At 41.3% G+C, this 24,977-nt stretch overlaps 1 protein-coding gene across 4 annotated transcripts in view; it reads right to left on the bottom strand.

Moving 5' to 3' along the window:
- The window catches only part of slco2b1 (solute carrier organic anion transporter family, member 2B1), a 26,937-nt gene extending 3,047 nt beyond the window's left edge, over window positions 1-23,890 (bottom strand). Inside the window, exons 1-13 of one of the 4 annotated variants that reach the window (XM_079282845.1) lie at window positions 23,849-23,890; window positions 19,522-19,654; window positions 18,554-18,691; window positions 15,787-15,949; window positions 15,064-15,288; window positions 14,753-14,851; window positions 9,058-9,188; window positions 6,405-6,501; window positions 6,016-6,180; window positions 5,747-5,936; window positions 4,588-4,729; window positions 884-1,044; window positions 38-102 (exon numbers count right to left, since the gene is read on the bottom strand). In XM_079282845.1, the coding sequence (XP_079138971.1) occupies window positions 38-102; window positions 884-1,044; window positions 4,588-4,729; window positions 5,747-5,936; window positions 6,016-6,180; window positions 6,405-6,501; window positions 9,058-9,188; window positions 14,753-14,851; window positions 15,064-15,288; window positions 15,787-15,949; window positions 18,554-18,691; window positions 19,522-19,608 (1,663 nt within the window). In that variant the 5' untranslated portion in view covers window positions 19,609-19,654; window positions 23,849-23,890. Of the gene's footprint in view, window positions 1-37; window positions 103-883; window positions 1,045-4,587; window positions 4,730-5,746; window positions 5,937-6,015; window positions 6,181-6,404; window positions 6,502-9,057; window positions 9,189-14,752; window positions 14,852-15,063; window positions 15,289-15,786; window positions 15,950-18,553; window positions 18,692-19,521; window positions 19,655-23,422; window positions 23,829-23,848 lie in introns of those variants that run through there. The other 3 variants (XM_079282846.1, XM_079282844.1, XM_079282847.1) reach the window with 3 other exon arrangements.
- Between the last annotated feature and the right edge of the window lie 1,087 nt (window positions 23,891-24,977).

Genomic DNA, 24,977 nt, shown 5'->3' on the forward strand with positions numbered 1-24,977 from the left:
CATGTGCCTTGCTCAAGGTGCTGACTCATCGACTCACCGAGCACTCTGAACATCATGTACTGAACCCCGACTGCAAAAGACTTGTCCTCCGTGGGCACCGTCCTGCAGCGGAGACACAAACAGCAACAAAAAGAAACATGAATCAATTTGATTCATGAACGCACAGATATGAAACACGCGTGTGTTGATCTCTGTGGCCTCGATCAAGTCAATTTGCTCCACGACTCTAATCCCTTTGTGAGAAATCCTCAGAGATTTGTCTGTGAACCAGTGAATTCGTTTTTACTCTGATTTACTCACAAGAGTACAACATCGTAAATATATTTGTCAGTGAATCATGAAGATTTAATTGTGAAAGTTGTTTCAGTCACTTCACTATTTTCTGACTTTTTCTTTTGTTTGCATTACGCTTTTGTTTGTAATAGGAATCTATGGTGGCCACCAGTTTCAGATCTTTGTTATGTTAGGACAGCGTCTTACCTGAGTATCATCATGTAGGACGGCGTCTTACCTGAGTATCATCATGTAGGACGGCGTCTTACCTGAGTATCATCATGTAGGGCGGCGTCTTACCTGAGTATCATCATGTAGGACAGCGTCTTACCTGAGTATCATCATGTAGGGCGGCGTCTTACCTGAGTATCATCATGTAGGACGGCGTCTTACCTGAGTATCATCATGTAGGACGGCGTCTTACCTGAGTATCATCATGTAGGACGGCGTCTTACCTGAGTATCATCATGTAGGACAGCGTCTTACCTGAGTATCATCATGTAGGGCGGCGTCTTACCTGAGTATCATCATGTAGGACGGCGTCTTACCTGAGTATCATCATGTAGGACGGCGTCTTACCTGAGTATCATCATGTAGGGCGGCGTCTTACCTGAGTATCATCATGTAGGACGGCGTCTGGGAGAAGGAGGCGATGAAGCTGGTGACACCGAGCAGAGCCACGAAGGGGAGGAGGAGCCTGGAGCATCCGCTGCCGCAGGTTCCTGGAGCAGCGGAACCGAGACCGGCAACACACCGACACTCAGTGTAGTTCTGCACAGACGGACAGACGGGGTCAACAAACACCATCCTGATCTGATCTGAGAATCCATCCATCCATCCATCCATCTATCATCCAATCCATCCATCAATCTATCCATCCATCTATCTATCCATCCATCTATCATCCATCTATCATCCATCCATCTCTCCATCCATCCATCATCCATCCATCATCCATCAATCTATCCATCCATCTATCTATCCATCCATCTATCATCCATCCATCTATCATCCATCCATCTATCATCCAATCCATCTATCATCCATCCATCTATCATCCATCCATCTATCATCCAATCCATCCATCAATCTATCCATCCATCTATCTATCCATCCATCTATCATCCATCTATCATCCATCCATCTCTCCATCCATCCATCATCCATCCATCATCCATCCATCTATCTATCCATCCATCTATCATCCATCTATCATCCATCCATCTCTCCATCCATCCATCATCCATCCATCATCCATCAATCTATCCATCCATCTATCTATCCATCCATCTATCATCCATCCATCTATCATCCAATCCATCCATCAATCTATCCATCCATCTATCTATCCATCCATCTATCATCCATCCATCTATCATCCAATCCATCCATCAATCTATCCATCCATCTATCTATCCATCCATCTATCATCCATCTATCATCCATCCATCTCTCCATCCATCCATCATCCATCCATCATCCATCCATCTATCTATCCATCCATCTATCATCCATCTATCATCCATCCATCTCTCCATCCACCCATCATCCATCCATCATCCATCAATCTATCCATCCATCTATCTATCCATCCATCTATCATCCATCTATCATCCATCCATCTCTCCATCCATCCATCATCCATCCATCATCCATCCATCTATCTATCCATCCATCTATCATCCATCTATCATCCATCCATCTCTCCATCCATCCATCATCCATCCATCATCCATCCATCTATCTATCCATCCATCTATCATCCATCTATCATCCATCCATCTCTCCATCCACCCATCATCCATCAATCTATCCATCCATCTATCATCCATCCATCTATCATCCATCCATCTATCATCCATCCATCTATCATCCATCCATCTATCATCCAATCCATCTATCTATCCATCCATCTATCATCCATCTATCATCCATCCATCTATCAGTCATCCATCCATCCATCATCCATCCATCATCCATCTATCATCCATCAATCTATCCATCCATCTATCTATCCATCCATCTATCATCCATCTATCATCCATCCATCTATCATTCATCCATCCATCATCCATCCATCATCCATCCATCATCCATCTATCATCCATCAATCTATCCATCCATCTATCATCCATCCATCTATCATCCATCCATCTACCATCCATCCATCATCCATCTATCATCCATCCATCTATCATCCAATCCATCAATCTATCCATCCATCTGTCTATCTATCCATCCATCCATTCATTCATCCATCCATCTATCATCCATCCATCCATCTATCATCCATCATCCATCCATCCATCTATCCATCCATCATCCATCCATCCATCCATCTATCCATCTATCATCCATCTATCCATCCATCCATCCATTCATCCATCCATCTATCATCCACCCATTCATCCATCCATCTATCATCCACCCATTCATCCATCCATCTATCATCCATCCATCATCCATCCATCATCCAGCTATCATCCATCTATCATCCATCCATCCATCCATCCATCTATCCATCAATCCATCCATCCAGCATCCAGCTATCCATCCATCCATCATCCAGCTATCATCCATCTATCATCCATCCATCCATCCATCTATCCATCTATCATCCATCTATCCATCCATCCATCCATTCATCCATCCATCTATCATCCATTCATCCATCCATCTATCATCCATCCATCCATCATCCAGCTATCATCCATCTATCATCCATCCATCCATCTATCCATCCATCATCCATCCATCTGTCATCCATCCATCTATCATCCATCCATCTATCATCCATCCATCCATCAATCTATCCATCTATCATCCATCCATCTATCTATCCATCCATCATCCATCCATCTATCATCCATCCATCCATCTATCCATCCATCATCCATCCATCTGTCATCCATCCATCTATCATCCATCCATCTATCATCCATCCATCTATCATCCATCCATCCATCAATCTATCCATCCATCATCCATCCATCTATCATCCATCCATCCATCTATCATCCATCCATCCATCAATCTATCCATCTATCATCCATCTATCCATCTATCATCCATCCATCCATCCGTCCATTCATCCATCCATCTATCATCCATCCATCTATCCATCCATCTATCCATCCATTCATCCATCCATTCATCCATCCATCCATTCATCCATCCATCTATCATCCATCCATCCATCCATCCATCTGTCCATCCATCCATCATCCAGCTATCATCCATCCATCTATCCATCCATCCATCCATCAATCTATCCATCTATCATCCATCCATCTATCTATCCATCCATCATCCATCCATCTATCATCCATCCATCCATCTATCATCCATCCATCCATCAATCTATCCATCTATCATCCATCCATCTATCTATCCATCCATCATCCATCCATCTATCATCCATCCATCAATCTATCCATCTATCATCCATCCATCTATCCATCCATCATCCATCCATCTATCATCCATCCATCCATCAATCTATCCATCTATCATCCATCTATCCATCCATCTATCATCCATCTATCCATCCATCTATCCATCCATTCATCCATCCATCTATCATCCATTCATCTGTCCATCCATCTATCATCCATCCATCCATCTATCATCCATCTATCCATCCATCTATCCATCCATCTATCCATCCATTCATCCATCCATCTATCATCCATTCATCTGTCCATCCATCTATCATTCATCCATCCATCAATCTATCCATCCATCATCCATCCATCTATCATCCATCCATTCATCCATCCATCCATTCATCCATCCATCTATCATCCATTCATCCATCTATCATCCATTCATCTGTCCATCCATCTGTCCATCCATCCATCTTTACATCTAGTTAAATAGTTTTCCTGAACTTTACCCTAACTGAGGGTTGCACAGAATGCTTTGTTTCACTTCACATATGAATACTTTCTGTTCTCACTCAAGACTTCAAAAACAAACAAAACGTAGGTTAAGGGAATAAGAAGAAGTTGGAATGCAAACTCCAAACAAACTGAGAACAGGGTGAGACTGTGGGAGCGACAGTGAGATGAAGCGAGAGAATATAGTTTGTATCTGGAGGAAGAGAAGACCAGAGTCTCTGTTTCCTGCAGCTCTTAATGAGACGACAGAGAGTTCAGCAAGAGGTGATGTCATCCACTTTACCAAGAAACACTCACTAAAGGGAAATGCATCGACACAGAGCTGACTGCTTTCTGCACAGCACATGAGTTATGAGTTTACAGTAAAAGCATGAAATGTTTACATTCTAAAGTAAAGTGATGACATTATTCTTACTGTGGCATTGTGCGGATCTGTTGCTATGGTGATACAGCCAGCATGGCAGGGAGACCTGAACTCAACACCATCAGAACCACAGACCGGGTTAAAGGCCTCCTGAGGACACCGACAGCCAGAGCTGCACGGCAACACAGCACTGCTGGAAACACACGCACACACACACACACACGTTATCAAACTTTGAAGTTTTAAAGGCATGTAGTTACACAATCTTACAAATTAGTTCACTATAAATGGTGACATTGGTCCTGTGTCAGTTGTTAACTTTGTTCCCTGTCAGAGTTGAAATTATTCCCTGACTGGTGGAATTAGGTCATTGACGGTAGTGAAATTAGTTTCAGGTCAATAGTGAAATAAGCTCCCTGTCAATAGTGGAATTAGTTCCCTGACAGCGGTGAAGTTAGTTCCCTGTCCATTTTGAAATGAGCTCCTTGTCAATAGTGGAATTAGTTCCCTGTCAGTGGTGTAATTAGTCTCATGTAAATAGTCAAATTTGTTTGCTGCCTGTGATACAATTAGTTCCCTGAAAGTGGTGAAATTAGTTCCCTCTCAATAGTGAAATTAGTTAACTGTCAATACGGGTTAAATTACCTTGCTGCCAGTGGTGAAATGAGTTCCCTTACAGTGGTGGAATTAGTTTTCTGTCACTGGTTGAATTAGTTCCTTGGTTGAAGGGAAATTAGTTCCCTAACTGGTGAAATTAGTTCCCTTACAGTCGTTAAATTGTTCCAGATCAGTAGTGAAATTGTCTTCCTGTCAATAGTGAAATTAGTTCCCTTACATTGTCATTGGGGATATTAATTCCCTGTCATTGGGGAAATTATTTTCCGGTCATTCTCCTGTAAATAGTGAAATTAGTTTGCTACCAGTGATGCAATTAGTTCCCTGGGGAAATTTGTTCGCTGTTAGTGTTCAAGTTAGTTCCCTGTCAATAGTGAAATGTGTTGCCTGTTACTTGTTAAATTACCTTCCTGTCAGTGGCAGAATTAGTCTCCTGTAAATAGTGAAATTTATTGGGGAAATTAGTTCCCTTTCAGCTTTGAAATTAGTTCCCTGTTAGTGTTCGAATTAGTGCCATTTCAGTGGTGAAATGACTTCCCTTTAACAGCTCAAATCAGGCCTCTGTGTACTTAGTGTATGCAAAGCAATGGTCTACCTGGGAGGAAAGACCCCTGCGATCTTCTGGGTGGGACATCCAATGAACAACAGCGGCGTGGAGGACAACATGCAGAGCAGGATAGCAGCAGTGCACAGCTTGCTGGCACCGCTGACCGAAAGATTCAACCGTCGCATCAGAACTCCACCCAGGACGGTGCCGAGCACTGCCAGCGGGATACAAACGCCCCCTTGAAGAGGAAGAACTCTGTTTGATAACACTGAATACTGCGATAACACATAATGTATCCAGAACTGACAAAACCTCACCTATCATCATGGTGGAAAAGGAGACAGTCTGGCTGAACTGTCTCTCAATGAACTTGGCCATGAAGGTGGCGAGGCCGGCCAGCAGCGCCGCCATGTTGACCTGCGCCAGAACCACCAGCAGGTAGATGGGGCTCCGCAGGGTTCGCAGAGCGATACGAGGAAAACCTGAAGGACAGCAATGTGGATGAGGTCTGATGGACGGAGACATCTACACCTAAAGGGTCATTATTTGTGCAGATGTGAAAGCAAGAGCTGCTGTTGCGTCTTGATTTAGCATTGATGTTAAAACACTGTAGTCGCAGTGACCTGTGTTCACTGGCGATGCCCTGTAGTTGCCTCTGCTGCAGCCTCGTTAGACAGGAAACAGAAGAGGAAAAGAAGACTCTTACTTTTGAGGAACTGAAGGAGAGAGATTTCCTGGACCGGGTTTGTCTGCTGCTGCTTGCTGTCCGGTCTGGACTCCACGACGTCGTCGTCGCCGCCGTCCTGGACAAATATGGAAGCAGAAACATCACATGCTGGCTTCAAACACCACTCAGTCTGCAGTCGCTGCTGCTTATAGGAAACCAGCCGGAGGCCTGCATGCTGGGAACGTTTACACTCAGGGCTCTGTGAGCACCTTCAGATCAACGTGTCCTCTCAACGGCATGCGAGTGCTATGTGGTCTGTGTTAGGACGTCCAGACATCTACACCAAACTCAGTTGGATAAACACATTCGTTTTAAAGTTGAGACATGAGATCACGGAAGAGATCATGACCAGGCTTGTCTTTACTTTATTGTCTAGATTTGAACCTCTGATAGAAGACAGCCGAGCCTCGAGGTGAAGCTCTTTGTTCATCAGTCGATCTACGTCAGGGTTCATCAGGGATGGTACGTAACCTATAGAGGGTCAATGCGGCCAAATCCACAATATGGTTCTTCGCATTTCCATATTCAGACACCTGAACGAGTATGAAATGTGAGAAATGTTCACCAGCAGTCGATGCAAAAAGCTTCATGATCAATGTGTGTGCTACAGAACAGACGCTCAGCGTCTGAAACGTCTTGTGGATGTTGAAACTGTGAGCAGACTCTGAAACGGACCTGAGGTCACAACACTGTGATTCAAAACTCCGTCTGTCCTTTTATGAACGATAAGAAATGCGTGGAACCAGTTTGCTTTTTCTGCTAAACACCTTCTTAGCGTCTCAGTGCTGTTCAGTTTGAGGAGGAGTTTTGGCTCCAACACAAAACAAAAACCTTCCACTGCAAACGTTTCCTGTAAGAGATGAAGAGATGGTGCCAGCAGGTTGCTCAACACCATGTTGCCTCCCTGTGTTTAAACACAAACAGCAGCCAAAGTCCAGAGTCTTATCTGACAGCTGAGTGAAGCCAAATTTCAGTCACTTTCAACTTTATTATCATTGCGCAAGAGAGAGTTGTACTTATTAATATCTCCAGTAAGGATGTAAAAACAAGGCTATGAGGTGAATACACTTTTTAGACATCATTTAGATCATTAAATGATTATCTTTTGTAAAATGAAAGCAAGTAAACTACATTTAACCCCAAAACAGACTAAGAGAAAGTGTGAAGAAACATTTAAAGAGAGATTGTTTCCTCACTTCTCTCTAGAGAGGAGTGAGTCGGGTTTTATCTTGAAATCTGAGAGCGATATGAAACATGTAGCAGTCTGGAGGTCATTATGAACGATACAAACACAGAAGTGGACGTAGTCGTTGTTGTTTTGTGGACGCCGTAGAGACGCCGTATACGTCTCTGGTGTCGACCTGTCAATCAGCGTGTAGCCCCGCCCTAAAGCATCCCCTGCTTTATGGTCTGTGTGACTCTAAATGGACCATGATGTACTAAATGAACATCATGCTGTATTGAAGAAGACTTGAAACTAGAGATTGAGACATAAACTCATGTTTACAATGTTTACTGAGGTAATAAATCAAGAGAGAAGTAGAGTCATTTTCTATAGACTTCTATACAACCAGAGGAGTCGCCCCCTGGTGGACACTAGAGAGAATGCAGCTTTAACAAATAACAAACAAGCTTTGGAGAACTTTAAAGAACCGGAGGTTTCCGTCTGATAAAAACTTGGTATTTATGCATACGATTGACTTTACTTTCTCGCTTTAAATGCAAAATAAATGTTAAATAAAGGTACACACACATCACCACAACGATATAACAGCAAGATAATACCGCTGCCTATTCCACCATTATCAAGACATAAACGTTGGTTAGCTGTCATTGTGTTAGATCACACTTTTAAATATTTTTTGTTTACACTAATGGATTACAGTAAAAACTAATTGTATATGTATATCATTATAAAAGAACACAGGCTTATTTTGTGCTGTCAAAATATGTTGGATTACCGACAAAACTGTATTTTGTATTTCCTCCCATCAGTACAATTATTCTGACACTCAAAGATTAGCGAGACCACTTCCACCCCAGAAAAGAGCTGAAATGAAAGTTGGCTTGTGGTCAGAACTTACAAGTCAAAAACTTTGTTTGTTTACTGTGAGAATAATACATACGGAGCATCTGCAACAGTGCGATATATTCACAGCCTCAGGGATTGAAAGAAGTCAGCAGTTATTTAACATCTGAAGTACTCAGTGTTGGTGTATAAGAGCTCAAACATCTGGAAGTGTAACGTCCTCTATCTGAGATGAAATGTGCTGGAGTTTGGCTTCAGGCTGATGTTTTGTGACTTTCGAAGGAAACTGTTGAGCAATCCGCTTGTTTCGTTTTTAAAACATGTGCAGAGTTGAACTTTGCTTCAGCGACTGAGCCAAAAGCAACGAAACAAATTCCTGTTACAACATGTTCAGCTCAGTTCATGAGCATCTTTTAAAAACATTTCATCCTAATCATCTTTGATCTAACGTTGTTATTCTGACCCTGGTCTGTTTTTATCTTGTTGAAAACACATTTGTTTGGACATAACCAGCTGACTTCTATATAAACTGTCACATGGCTTCAATAATAAGGTCTTAAGGTTATAATCTTTATACAGAATATACTTCCTGCTTCCTCTCACCTCTTTGGAGATGCTCCTGGGGAAGAAGAGGTACGGCAGCGCTGTGAGGAAGAGGAGGCAGGCCGCCACCAGGAAGCCGAGCCACCAGGCTCCCACCCAGCGCAAGTCCTTATGGGTCAACTTGATCTGGGCTGGAAGAAGAAGAAGAAGAAGAGAACGTACAATCAGGTATAACACATAAAAAACAGAACAAAGAGGAATGAAGAGCCAACGTCAGTTATTTGATATAAAATGATGAATACCGTACTTTTCGGACTATAAGCCGCTACTTTTTACCCCACGCTTTGAGGCGTCGGCTTATAGTCCGGTGCGCTTTAAATACGGATTTTTCCGTAGATTTTCTCCGCCACAACAACCGCAACTTCCGGTTCCGGCTACCCAAATGCAGACTCGTTTTTTCCAGTTTTTTTTCCCAGTTCTACAAAACTTGTTCAAGAGTTTTTTTGTGTGCGTGTTTTTGAGTGAGAGAAATAAATGTTTTGTAGAACAAGTTTTGTAGAACTGTAAAAAATAAAAAAATAAAAATAAAAAAACGAGTCTGCATTTGGGTCCTTGAACACACCACATCATGAACCGGGGCAAATCCGCCCTTGAGCTTGTGTTGTCCTCCTCATTGCGCTGTCCCCTTAATCTCATAGTATCCCAGCCTTTCAGAACCCGTTGGTGAAGGTGGATTCTTTCACACTGTTCCGGGCTGTTAGGATCCACTGGCAGACTTGAGAAAAAGCTGATCTTCTCTGCTCATAGCTCTGAATAGCATTTACGGCTAACTGGCTTGGCCAGTTGCTGCTAGCACAACAGCTATTCAGAGCTATGAGCAACAACAGTTATTGCCTCATTGCTTTTCGTTTGGTAGCCGTGAGAGACCTTAGTCTGTAATGCAAGTATGTCTGCATGAAAAGATGTACAAAGATATATTATATTCGCTAATGCTAATCGCGGTTAGCATTTCCCCATTGGCCGTAATGTTAGAATTAGCTTAGAAGCTAGCAACATGTTATGATGTTCATAGAAGACAACTTTAGTACTGTTGAAAGCATCTTGCTGTTCAACGGGGACACCTGCGGCTTATAGACCAGTGCGGCTTATCTGTGTACAGGCACGCTCTGTAGTCCGGAAAGTACGGTAGTATTTGTGTATCTCTGCAATAATAATGCCACAGCTGTAAATTACTCTTACAAAGTTCTGTTAATAAGGTGACTTTCTCCTATAAACCTTTATTTACCAGATCCTTAGAAGATACTTGCAACCTTGCAAAGTGCCTTTTTTATGTGTTGGATATTTTATTTTGAAGCCCTTCTGGCACAAGTAGATGCAAATGTCCTCGGAGAGTTAGTAACGTGATTTTGCATTAAAGAAGTCAGAAAATTGACGGAAGGAAAATGTGTCCTCTGCAATATAAAGGTTATTCTGTGAATGATTGAGCACAAGTATTATGTATTCCACTGTGCTTTATCAACGGGTGAAGTGACATTTGATTTCAATTAACCTGTACAAGGCTGGCTGAAGTTATTAATATTGCAACAGGATGCTAATGTTAGCTTAAAGGAAATGGCTAAATTGACACGCTGTAATGTTATGCTAATGCTAGCTTTATATGCTAGCATTAGCACGATCGCCTACCACAACAACAGCATTACGCAGCATCAACGTAACAACTTGTAAGTCAATGTGGTTTGTTTATTTTCTGCAATAATCCAAAGTCCAAAGGAAGAATCCCATTGGCTGTTGCTGGAGGGAACCAGTGATGCTGACTTTCTGTTGGACTACAACTGACCGCCAGGTCATCAGCTCTCTATTATGGTGTGTTATGCGAGTTAGCAGCTATTGTAGCCTCCAGCATAGATGAGCAGCTAACTACAGACCTCTACACATTCTTTTACTTTTCAAACTTGTAGTCTTCAACCGACGCCGACTCAAGTGACATGCTACTTTAAAAACGTGCAGTAAAACTACAAACCCCTGGAAACGCTCTACGGTGTTAATTTACACATCCAGCATTTACAGATCAACATTATGAGTCAGCAGGAGTCTTTGTGTTTGTGTCCCTGATAGATACAATATTTCTCTCCTTTAGCTCTGCGTTGGTCTCCTCCACCTCCTGAGGGATATCGGTCTCTTTTAGCTGCTAAATGATGGATTTTCTTTCATGTGACCTGAAGAAATGAATCTTAAAAATATGCTGGGTTATAAAAATTGTTGCAAGAGAACAGGGCAGCACCACTGCCACACCTCAACAGGTCTGACTGCACTTACTCTGGTTTGGATTACACAATGTGCCACAGGTATACTTGTCTCTTTGTATTGTGTTTGTAACCTGATCTGTAGTTTGTTTCCCAACATGAAGTAAAGCTTCTATAAGATGTTGCTGCAGATTTGCAGAACATCTTCTCATTAATGACGACACAATTGGCTGAGTGATTGTGTCAGCTCTAATTCTAACATTTAACTGTTGTTTCGCTGTTTAAATAACGTTTTGGAGAAGAGTATGAACATTTGAAGTGTCAGCGAAACCTTTTAAATACATAAATCTAATCTGCTTCAGTGAGAAGATGTGGACTTCTCTGAACATACTTCAGTTCTTATGAAGTTTGATATCTGCAGCAAAGCTCAAGCCAATAAAACAGCATGCTGACTGTTAATGAGTCACATAACATGTCAGCAATAAAATACCGTTTTTTATGCAGAACAAAGGCCAACTGAGCGACAAAATATTCCTTCAATTACTCATGGACACACCCATACACAAACATTAGCCCTCGTGGGGACCTGAACTAGCATATGCATTACAAGGACCCTTATGCTAACTTTAAAAAAAAAGTGAAGTTACTTGTTTAATTGTAACCTCAAGCCTTAAACTTCCTAATCGCAATCCTCAAACGAAGACCGATGTCCCCACAATTCAAACTGTCCTCACTCTCCAGGTCAAGGTCCCCAAATTCCTGACACAGCTCGATGTACACACACACACACACACACACACACACCTCAAAACGGTGCATTATGAAACAAAACAACCCCCTACATATACATACTATACATGCATGCATGAACACATAGAAACAGCTACACACACACATGCTGACTCACACAATCCGCTCACACATCCCACATGGTAGAAAAGAAAAATAGTTTTTTGTTCAAACAAGGCTCAAAAGAAAGTCAAGCTCCATTAATCCGAGAGGCGTGACGGCGTCCGGAGCATCTGAGTTTCACGGATCAGCAAACTCTTCCTGAAACAGGAGTCGAGGTGAAATGATGCGACCAGACACGCTCCGATGATTCTGCTCAGATTACCGATATTAATCTTCTCTCCACAGAAATAATACATGTGAGAGTTTAACGAGCTGAAACACAACGTTTCTACGATGTCGGACATCTGAATAAACTTCATCATTCTCATAATTCTGACCCTTTGCTTTTTTATTAACAACATTTACTTTTTACTTTTACTTTCAATACTTAAGTACATTTAATATCAGAAAATTACTTGTGATACTTAAGTACAATAAATATCAGATACTTTAAGACTTTTACTCAAGTAGTATTCTAATAGGTTACTTTTACTGGAGTCATTTTCCAGTAAGGTATCTTTACTTTTACTCACGTATGGCTTTTGGGTACTTTATACACCACTGCGTACCACAGACGTTTATTTTGAAAAGACTTTATGTTAAGTTTTGTTACCAAAACTTCACTTTCACTTGTACTGAGACTTGATACTGAATAAATAATAATAATAATAATCAGTATTATATAATTAGTACAATGATAATAATGAACAAAAACAATAATTATAATAATCACAAGAATAATGATAATAATAATATTAGTATAATAATAACAATAAACAATAATAATTATTATTATATTATTAATACATTAATAATAATAATAGTTATGATATTATTAGTATAATAATGAAAATAATAAACAAGAATAATAATAAATAAAATCTGACCCAAAATCTCAAATCCATCATTCATAAAATAATTTGACAGCAGATGTTCACAGAGGTCACAGCTGCTGAACGTCACTTTATTTATATATATATATATATATATATATATATATATATATATATATATATATAAATACATATATTTATATATATATATATATATATATATATACATATTTATATATATATATATAAGTTAACGCGTTATTATCGTGTTAACGCATTAATTAATTAACGCAGACAATTATTGTAGCGTGTCAACGCATTTTTTAATTTGTTTTATTTTGAAAGTCTGTTCACTGGCAGCGGTGGAGGAATGGAGGCTACTGGACATCACTGCGGTAAAGTCAGCAGACACTCACATGTTAGTGCACCTCTACGCTGACATTCACCGTAAACACATTTAAACACACAGATCGGGAGCGAAGGACTTTGAAAGTTAGCGGAAACATTAACGTGAGACAACATCCGGTTTCTTCAGACCAACATCCGGTTTTCAGAATAAGATGCCAACAAAGTATGAATTATATTCACATTATGAAACATGCTGCCTGCATCTCGTGAGTTAAAGGGAAAATACACCTGAATTGTGGGTAAAGTGTTAGGGTAGAGCTGCATCATAGTGATGAAGAGTAGAGCTGCATCATAGTGATGAAGAGTAGAGCTGCATCATAGTGATGAAGAGTAGAGCAGCATCATAGTGATGAAGAGTAGAGCAGCATCATAGTGATGAAGAGTAGAGCAGCATCATAGTGATGAAGAGTAGAGCAGCATCATAGTGATGAAGAGTAGAGCAGCATCATAGTGATGAAGAGTAGAGCTGCATCATAGTGATGAAGGGTAGAGCAGCATCATAGTGATGAAGAGTAGAGCTGCATCATAGTGATGAAGAGTAGAGCAGCATCATAGTGATGAAGAGTAGAGCTGCATCATAGTGATGAAGAGTAGAGCTGCATCATAGTGATGAAGAGTAGAGCTGCATCATAGTGATGAAGAGTAGAGCTGCATCATAGTGATGAAGAGTAGAGCTGCATCATAGTGATGAAGAGTAGAGCTGCATCACAGTGATGAAGAGTAGAGCAGCATCACAGTGATGAAGAGTAGAGCAGCATCACAGTGATGAAGAGTAGAGCAGCATCATAGTGATGAAGAGTAGAGCAGCATCACAGTGATGAAGAGTAGAGCTGCATCACAGTGATGAAGAGTAGAGCTGCATCATAGTGATGAAGAGTAGAGCTGCATCACAGTGATGAAGAGTAGAGCAGCATCACAGTGATGAAGAGTAGAGCAGCATCACAGTGATGAAGAGTAGAGCTGCATCATAGTGATGAAGAGTAGAGCTGCATCACAGTGATGAAGAGTAGAGCAGCATCACAGTGATGAAGAGTAGAGCTGCATCACAGTGATGAAGAGTAGAGCTGCATCATAGTGATGAAGAGTAGAGCTGCATCACAGTGATGAAGAGTAGAGCAGCATCACAGTGATGAAGAGTAGAGCAGCATCACAGTGATGAAGAGTAGAGCAGCATCATAGTGATGAAGAGTAGAGCAGCATCACAGTGATGAAGAGTAGAGCTGCATCACAGTGATGAAGAGTAGAGCAGCATCATAGTGATGAAGAGTAGAGCAGCATCACAGTGATGAAGAGTAGAGCTGCATCATCTTCATCACCTCCGAGTTACCCCCCCGGTCTTGGAGGACGTGTCGTCCCTGACCTTTGACCTTGTCTCCTCACCTTCTGGTAACTTGTCAAAGTCCACGTAGAAGCGCAGCATGAGGGAGCCGGTGATGAAGCCGACGGCCGGGCCGATGGAGGTCACAGCGAGGAGGATTCCTGAACACACGAGCAGAAGTTTAGTTTCAGCTGGCGGTAAAAGAGGCGGAGCCTAAAGTACAAACAGGAAGAGGACAGACCCAGGACTGAGAGGGTCAGCCTGTCGGACCCTGCTGCAGTAGAATGAGAGGTCTTCTAAAGGGACCGCCACAATCAACACTTTTACTTCAGATGAGAACGTCACGTGACCCGGAGTCCGAGTGAAAAGCTACCGAGGTAGAGCGGCGAGTTCTTCCTGCTGGCGTGGTCGTCGATGAAGGAGATGCCGAAGGGCTGGATGGGGACGGCGGCGATGCCCAGCAGCAGCTGACCCATGAGCAGCAGAGGGTACACCCCCAGCTGGGCGGGGCTCTCCTGCCGGCTGCAGCTCTGATTGGAGGAGGAGATGGCGAGGGGGCTCTCTGATTGGCAGAGACCAGAGCTGTTCTCACCGGAGGCTGCCGGGAAACACAGGAGATATAATATCTTACAACGCAAATCCAGCATTTCATTATTGCAGAGGAACTTTTTACCTTTTCTCTGTTAAGAATTTCCTTAAAATTCTCATTTAAGTCTCTTCTCAACTCAAAAAAGACACTTTAAATACCAGTTTTACTGCTAGTTCACATGTATGTAACATGCAGCATTGTCTTTTTTGTAGAACTTGTTATTCTTGGAGAATTGAGAAATACTAAACTTTTCAGTGAAATGTTTTTTTCTTTCCGGGTTTAGTGAGAATAAATGTTTCCTTTTGCTCTTATGTGTTTATGTTTTTGCAATCAGTTGATATGACTTTTAAAACACTTTTTTAAAAAATGGTTCATTAGTGTGAACCAGATTCAGTCTTCAATTTATTCCAATGAAGAATTAAAAATCTGAGGCGGTCAATGAATCTGCAGGATCCAGAAGCGTTATGGGGACCATGAAACTGTGTGTGTGTGTGTGTGTGGTCTCACAGCTGATGCGGTCGGTGTAGTCGTAGGCTCCGCCCACAAAGTGTGGCAGCGCTATCAGCAGCGAGGCGAGGCCGGCCAGCAGAGCTCCGCCTCCAATAAACCGAGGCCGGTGAACACGACTCCCCAAGAAACTCACGAACACAATGAGGACCGTGTTCCCTACCTGGACACACACACACACACACACACACACACACGAGGATGAGAGGACATGAGAGGACATGAGAGGATATGAGAGGACATGAGAGGATATGAGAGGATGAGAGGATATGAGAGGACATGAGAGGATGAGAGGACATGAGAGGATGAGAGGATATGTGAGGACATGAGAGGATGAGAGGATATGAGAGGATGAGAGGATATGTGAGGACATGAGAGGATGAGAGGATATGTGAGGACATGAGAGGATGAGAGGATATGTGAGGACATGAGAGGATGAGAGGATATGAGAGGATGAGAGGATATGTGAGGACATGAGAGGATGAGAGGATATGAGAGGATGAGAGGATATGAGAGGATGAGAGGATATGAGAGGATGAGAGGATATGAGAGGATGAGAGGATATGTGAGGACATGAGAGGATGAGAGGATATGAGAGGATGAGAGGATATGTGAGGACATGAGAGGATGAGAGGATATGTGAGGACATGAGAGGATGAGAGGACATGAGAGGATGAGAGGACATGAGAGGATGAGAGGATATGTGAGGACATGAGAGGATGAGAGGATATGAGAGGATGAGAGCATATGAGAGGATGAGAGGATATGAGAGGATGAGAGGATATGAGAGGATGAGAGGATATGTGAGGACATGAGAGGATGAGAGGACATGAGAGGATGAGAGGATATGTGAGGACATGAGAGGATGAGAGGATATGAGAGGATGAGAGGACATGAGAGGATGAGAGGACATGAGAGGATGAGAGGACATGAGAGGATGAGAGGATATGTGAGGACATGAGAGGATGAGAGGATATGAGAGGATGAGAGGATATGTGAGGACATGAGAGGATGAGAGGACATGAGAGGATGAGAGGATATGAGAGGACATGAGAGGATGAGAGGACATGAGAGGATGAGGGGATATGTGAGGACATGAGAGGATGAGAGGATATGAGAGGATGAGAGGATATGTGAGGACATGAGAGGATGAGAGGATATGAGAGGATGAGAGGATATGTGAGGACATGAGAGGATGAGAGGACATGAGAGGATGAGAGGATATGAGAGGACATGAGAGGATGAGAGGACATGAGAGGATGAGAGGATATGTGAGGACATGAGAGGATGAGAGGATATGAGAGGATGAGAGGATATGTGAGGACATGAGAGGATGAGAGGATATGAGAGGATGAGAGGATATGTGAAGACATGAGAGGATGAGAGGATATGAGAGGACATGAGAGGATGAGAGGATATGTGAGGACATGAGAGGATGAGAGGATATGAGAGGATGAGAGGATATGTGAGGACATGAGAGGATGAGAGGATATGAGAGGATGAGAGGATATGTGAAGACATGAGAGGATGAGAGGATATGAGAGGACATGAGAGGATGAGAGGATATGTGAGGACATGAGAGGATGAGAGGATATGAGAGGATGAGAGGATATGTGAGGACATGAGAGGATGAGAGGACATGAGAGGATGAGAGGATATGAGAGGACATGAGAGGATGAGAGGACATGAGAGGATATGTGAGGACATGAGAGGATGAGAGGACATGAGAGGATGAGAGGATATGTGAGGACATGAGAGGATGAGAGGATATGAGAGGACATGAGAGGATGAGAGGATATGTGAGGACATGAGAGGATGAGAGGACATGAGAGGATGAGAGGATATGAGAGGACATGAGAGGATGAGAGGACATGAGAGGATGAGAGGATATGTGAGGATGAGAGGATGAGAGGACATGAGAGGATGAGAGGACATGAGAGGATGAGAGGATATGTGAGGACATGAGAGGACATGAGAGGACATGAGAGGATGAGGATATGAGAGGATATGTGAGGACATGAGAGGATGAGAGGATGAGAGGATATGAGAGGATATGAGAGGATGAGAGGATGAGAGGATGAGAGGACATGAGAGGATGAGAGGACATGAGAGGATATGTGAGGACATGAGAGGATGAGAGGACATGAGAGGATGAGAGGATATGTGAGGACATGAGAGGATGAGAGGATATGAGAGGATATGAGAGGACATGAGAGGATGAGAGGACATGAGAGGATGAGAGGACATGAGAGGATGAGAGGATATGTGAGGATGAGAGGACATGAGAGGATGACAGGATATGTGAGGATGAGATGATGAGAGGACATGAGAGGACATGAGAGGACATGAGAGGACATGAGAGGATATGTGAGGACATGAGAGGATGAGAGGACATGAGAGGATATGAGAGGATGAGAGGACATGAGAGGATGAGAGGATATGTGAGGACATGAGGATGAGAGGACATGAGAGGATGAGAGGATATGTGAGGACATGAGGATGAGAGGACATGAGAGGACATGAGAGGATGAGAGGACATGAGAGGATGAGAGGACATGAGAGGATGAGAGGATGAGAGGACATGAGAGGATGAGAGGACGTGAGAGGACGTGAGAGGATGAGAGGACATGAGAGGATGAGAGGACATGAGAGGATGAGAGGACATGAGAGGATGAGAGGACATGAGAGGATGAGAGGATGAGAGGACATGAGAGGATGAGAGGACATGAGAGGACATGAGAGGATGAGAGGACGTTGTGGTTCTGACCTCGTTGAAAGCAGCCAGCAGACCAGACTTCTGGCTGGAGAGACCGTAACGTCTCTCGATGGTGGAGATGGAGCTCTTCATGTAACCAGACACCAGGAGCTGAGCCAGCTGAAGAAGACTGTGACAAAACACAAAGAACTGGAGGAGGAGGAGAGGGAAGAAGACACTTCATTTATCAAATAAGGTTTCATTTTCATGAATATATGATCCTGATAGTAAATAAAAAGCACTCAGAAGACGTGATGAGAGACTAGCGACACGATGAGCTCATCGGTTTGGTTCGTAGAGGAAATGTTGACCTTTGTGACCTCAGAGAACAAAACCAGGATGAACTTCAGGAAGTCAACTTTCTCATCAAAGCAACAACAAGTCCTGAAGTTAAGCACAAAATCTGCTGAATCAAATACAAACGGTCAGATTGCTGCTTAGTTCATGCTGTGGAAACTAAAGGCCTCACACTCCAGCTGTATGAACCCAAAGAATCAGTTTAGCTGTGATTTAATTACAATAAACAAATAAAAAGATGCTGAAATAACTACGTCATGTTGCTGATTTGTAAAAAGTCTGAATTCATGTTTTGTTAGTTCTCTCCACAAGACGACAAGCAAATAACTTTTAAAATACTTGTTTTCTGAATGGAGCGCGGCCAGATCGGTGCTAAGCTAAGCTAACACTGTAGCAGCTCCATCAACACTCATAACATCGTAGAGGAGACATCTCTGATTCAACATCAGTGATGAAGGACGAGAATCTCACACTGACAGACTTTAAGACTTTTAACTTCTGTGTTAAATCAGGAAAAAAAAGCTTAAAATTGTTGAAATTACAAAACAAAAATTGTTGTAATTTATTGTTCACTTATTTTTCATGCAAAAAATAATCTTTGTAATATTTCTGTTAAATATCTTATTTTGTAATAAAGACAATGCAACATTTTTCCATTTAAAAGCCAACGAGAGCGGACGAACCTTGACGCTGTTGAAGGGACTCCGGCGTCGGGCAGGAGGTCGGGACCCCTCGGGGTCAGAGGTCACATTGAGGTCTTTGGCCCCCATGATTTAACGTTCACCACACGGAGAGACTGGAGGACCAGAACTAGACCTGTACGATACAAAACACAGTGTCTCTGATCATGAACCTCCCCACTGTTTCCTGTTTCTAGAACAGAGAAATGCTCGGCTGGGTTGTGATCCAGCAGGTCAAAAAAAGAAGAAAAACTAAGTCGAAAATTTAGGAAAACGGTAAAAAAACGTTTTTTGTTTGTATTTATTCGACATGTCTCTACAGACTCCGTGTCTTTAACGTGTAGTCTGTTGTTGCAGAGGACTACAACTCCCTTGATGTTCCAATCAAATAATCTTCTTTCATTATGTTTGTCTCTGTTCGGACGCCACCAAACCGCAACGACACCGGTTTAATTCCAGCCTTTGTTGTAGTCACACCCATCTCACTCACCCAGTTTAAATGTAATCTTATCGGTGGTCATCACTACCATTCTAATGAACTTTAATCAACGGGGAGGTGATGAAAAAACAAGACAAAGAACTGCAAATGTTATATATACAGAGGGGCTTTTATTGTGAAAGGTAAAAAGAGAAGGATCAGGTCTAATGTTTGCTGTCTTTAGAGCCTCTGAGTCGATATCAATACACATGAAGGTACACATGAACATGAACTCAGAACAAAACAAACAGTTGGAAAAAATATATAAACGTGCGAAAATGTGTTATGAAAGTAAAACGTAACGATGTGAAATGTAACAAAACAAGTTTGTGTTGTTACGTAACAAAACGCAAAAACGTATTTCTCCAAAATCATATTCCGCTGTCCGTTCATATGTGGTCTACACGAAGACGTTATTTCAACGCCTTCAATGTCTCATATAAAACGTCGTAAATATGGAACTATAGACTGTGTGCTTTCAACAAGAAGCTCCCAGGACATCATAATGAGAGCAGAGCACATTATGTCTACATATGTTCACTAAAACATCTAAGAAACGGCTGGAAACAAACACGGCACTATTTGAGCTAGCTAGCTAGCGCTTACTGAGTGATGAGCGAAGTGAACGAGCTGACGGAATAAACGAGGCTTCACGCTAACGACACACTCTGTAAGTACTTGAACTACTTCATTCCAGTATTGCAAACCGAAATATTATTACCATACCATTAATATCATGTTATGATCATCATGCGGGCGAGGCTGCTAGCTAGTAGTGTTAGCATGTAGCGTTAGCAGGTTACGAACAGTAAACATTGACGTGTGTGTTATTAATGTTGGAGACACTTTCTTTGTGGACTGTCCCTGTAGCCCAACGTTATAAAATAGAGTATTTAGGACATTTCACATGTAAAATACACGGAGGACAGCGAGTGGGGCTGTACACAGTTTAAATGAGGAGGACGTGAGTAAACAAAGTAATGTACTAACACGATCATGGCCAAAACATTGTTGTTTGGGTTATGGCAATATACAAACAATATAAAGTATATATTGTGTAATATCCAGGTCAGCATCGTTCCGTGGAAAACACGTTTAAAAGACGTCTATGGTCTCCGGTGAAGAGACGTTCACAACTGGTCGAAAAGTCAATATGTTTTTCTAATACTTGTTTTATTTACAGATGTCCAGCTTGAAAATATGGCAGATCTCCTGAAACCGGCTCCTGTGTGGCTTTGAACGACATTTAAAGAAGGAAAAGGAGATTATGTTTTATATAAAGAACATTGTTATATTTATATTGTGCTTAATAAATACAAATGAACTGTTGCTGTGTCACTTGGTCTTTTGTCCTGTAAGTGGAAACTGTTGATGCGTTACGAACATGAAGTATTTAGTTGCTACATATTGATCTGAGAGCATTTTGACGGTTGAAACACGGTGACGTTGAAATCACGTAGAAAAGTGAAAGTTTTTAGCCGACGATTTGAAGACGTCGATTCAACGCTCACGTTTAGACCAGATATCAACGTGATGTCCAACACTGGCTTTCAACTGATGAATGTGGATGTGGTTTCTTAGTAAGCCTTTAAATCATGATATATTAGTATTCGCACAATGTGGAGGACGGAACATTGTAGTATTGCAAATCACGTTTAAATCTGGTCGAAGCTTCAACGTTGAATCAACGTCTACAAATAGTCGGCGAAAAACCTTTCACTTTTCAACCAATTCTGAACGTCTTTTAAACGTCTATTCAACAGAAAAATGCTGACTGGGAGGAGCTATGATGAAAAGTCAGAGGATCAATAACGTTACTACAGATCATCCTCAATGATGAACCACATTTATTTAAAATCCATCCAGCAGATAAAAACATCAGGCTTTTACTTTGTAGGAGCTGGTCTAGATTGATTGTTTCTAGTTTTATTATTTCTAATTGTATCTAATAATTTAATCATATTTCACTTACTATTAATCATTTTTGATGAGCAATAATAATTATTTCTGGATTAAGACTAAAGCGTCTTGAGACAGAAACAAGAGGGACACTGAAATAGAAAGAGAAGAAGAAAGAGTCGTGAATCAACAGGAAGGAAGAGATTTCTTATCAGCAGAAGAATGTCAACAGATTCTCACTGTTTTTCTTTGGTCCTCAGAGCCGATGAAACAAAACAAGCTTCCAACTCAAAAACCAAACCGTCCGACACAAATACAAATCTCTCAACGTTACACAAAAACAACAGCTAAAAGAACTATTCCATCAACAAAGACCTCGGAGTCTGTTTTAAAGACCAACTACAGGGTAAAAACTCCTTTTATTGTGCTGCCCCCTAGTGTCCACCAGGGGGCGACTCCTCTGGTTGTATAGAAGTCTATGAGAAAATGACTCTACTTCTCTCTTGATTTATTACCTCAGTAAACATTGTAAACATGAGTTTATACAGCATGATTACTTATTTGAACAAGTTACCACAAATTTTGCTCCTAAAAATGTCTTATCCATCATCCGATTGTCTGTAGCTCCTCCCACTAGTGTCACTTCTGGTTGCAAAAAACAAGATGGCGACGGCCGAAAGGCCAAACTTAAAGGCTTTAAAACTGTAGTCCACCAACCAACGGGTGGCGTCATAACGACTTTGCCCACTTCTTATATAGTGATGCGAAGCCCCGCCTCTTTCGGGTATCCAACATGGCTGTTCGCTTGTCTCACAAGCTAGCTAACTTAGCTATGCTACTAAATGTAACGTGATCTTAACTGATGTGTTTTATCAGCGACTGTCTGTCAGTGAAGAGAGAGAACTATGTTGTTGAGAGAACATCCTGGCACCAAACCCATTGTAGCTTCAGACAGAGAGACGACGCTTTTAGGTGTCGTCTTTATTATTACGTATTTTCAGTCTACTGTACTTTATTTATGACAAAACGTGCAAAATTATCTTTCAAATTAACAAACACTGTGTGTTTAATTCATGGCACAACTCAAACAGGATCTAATAATTATTTTGCCTCGAACGACCGTATTTATGTGTTTTTATACATTAAATAAAGTGTTTTAGAGCAGCGCCTGGTGGCCGTTAGAGGTACTGCAGTATTCTGCTTTTGTAATTCACCAAAATAATTCCAGTAATCTGAGTTAGTGTCTCTGTGGGATGAAGAATGAATCATCATCATCATCATCATCATGTGGTGAAGCTGATTTACAAACCAGAGCCTCATTTAGAGGAAACGTTTTAAAGACGTTAAATAAACACATCAGAGACTCCGAATTAAAACCAAACTAATGACATTTTGTTCCTTGTCAAAACAAAAGAGCACAAAATATCAAATTGTAACAAATTGTTGAATGTTTTGCCTTTAAAAAAGAAAAGTACATATAATTATTATTATTACTCTGAAAATGTAAAGAGGAAGTGATCGATGTACCTGGAAGCTGTAATTAAGGTAGTACTCTGTGTACTGAAGTATCTGCAAACATCAACAGCTGCATTCACTCATGAATCAGAGCACAGCTGTCAACAAATCAGCTTCTCTTCTTCAGTCTGCTCAAACTCTCCTTTCACAGCCCAGTGGTCCTAGTAGTCTCAGTAGTCTTAGTGGTCCTAGTAGTCTCAGTAGTCTTAGTGGTTCTAGTAGTCTCAGTAGTCTTAGTGGTCCTAGTAGTCTCAGTAGTCTGAGTGGTTCTAGTAGTCTCAGTAGTCTGAGTGGTTCCAGTGGTCCCAGTAGTCTGAGTAGTCTTCGTGGTTCTAGTGGTCCCAGTGGTCCTAGTAGTCCCAGTGGTTCCAGTGGTCCCAGTTGTCCCAGTAACAATCACTAAGAGGTCCCACACAGAAGTGCTTCATTCAGACTCACTGTGAGAAGCTGCAGGTCGACTCTGTTCTTCTGGTTTTCTCTCGTAGTGTTTCTTTAAACCTCCCAGGAGGAGGAGGAGGAGGCGGAGGAAGAGGAGGAGGCGGAGGAAGAGGAGGAGGCGGAGGAAGAGGCAGAGGCGGAGGAAGAGGCGGAGGAAGAGGAGGAGGTGGAGGAAGAGGCGGAGGAAGAGGAGGAGGAACTGGAATGTGAACCCTGGGTGTTGAAGGCAGGACTAGAGTCTGAGAAAAGCCAAGTCTGTCCCATTGCATTGTGGGTATAGGCATCAGGTTTGGACATATAAATGAAGTTCCTCTTCATTTAGAATACATCAAATAATAACTTGATCTTTTCTCTTATTCGTTACTTACGTATGAACCCAAACGTGATTTATGAAATATGTATTTTTCTCTTTCTGCTTTAAATCTCTTGTCTTCATCTGATTTTACATGTTTGACGATGAAATTTAAATCCTTAGAATAGATTATTATGTAATCATATTATTTAACTTCCTACTTTAAAAGTTGAAATACTAAATATACAAACATTCACATGAGATGTTTTCATCTCTGTCTTTGTTTTATGATGTATTTATGATGTATTTATGATGTATTTATGATGTATTCTTGATGTATTTATGATGTATTTATGATGTATTTATGATGTATTCTTGATGTATTTATGATGTATTTATGATGTATTCTTGATGTATTTATGATGTATTCTTGATGTATTTATGATGTATTTATGATGTATTCTTGATGTATTTATAATGTATTTATGATGTATTTATGATGTATTTATGATGTATTCTTGATGTATTTATGATGTATTTATGATGTATTCTTGATGTATTTATGATGTATTTATGATGTATTCTTGATGTATTTATGATGTATTTATGATGTATTCTTGATGTATTTATGATGTATTTATGATGTATTCTTGATGTATTTATGATGTATTTATGATGTATTCTTGATGTATTTCTGATGTATTTATGATGTATTCTTGATGTATTTCTGATGTATTTCTGATGTATTCTTGATGTATTCTTGATGTATTTCTGATGTATTCTTGATGTATTTCTGATGTATTTATGATGTATTCTTGATGTATTTCTGATGTATTC

The sequence above is a fragment of the Melanostigma gelatinosum genome, assembly GCF_949748355.1.
Source record: "Melanostigma gelatinosum genome assembly, chromosome: 14".
Lineage (NCBI taxonomy): Eukaryota > Metazoa > Chordata > Actinopteri > Perciformes > Zoarcidae > Melanostigma > Melanostigma gelatinosum.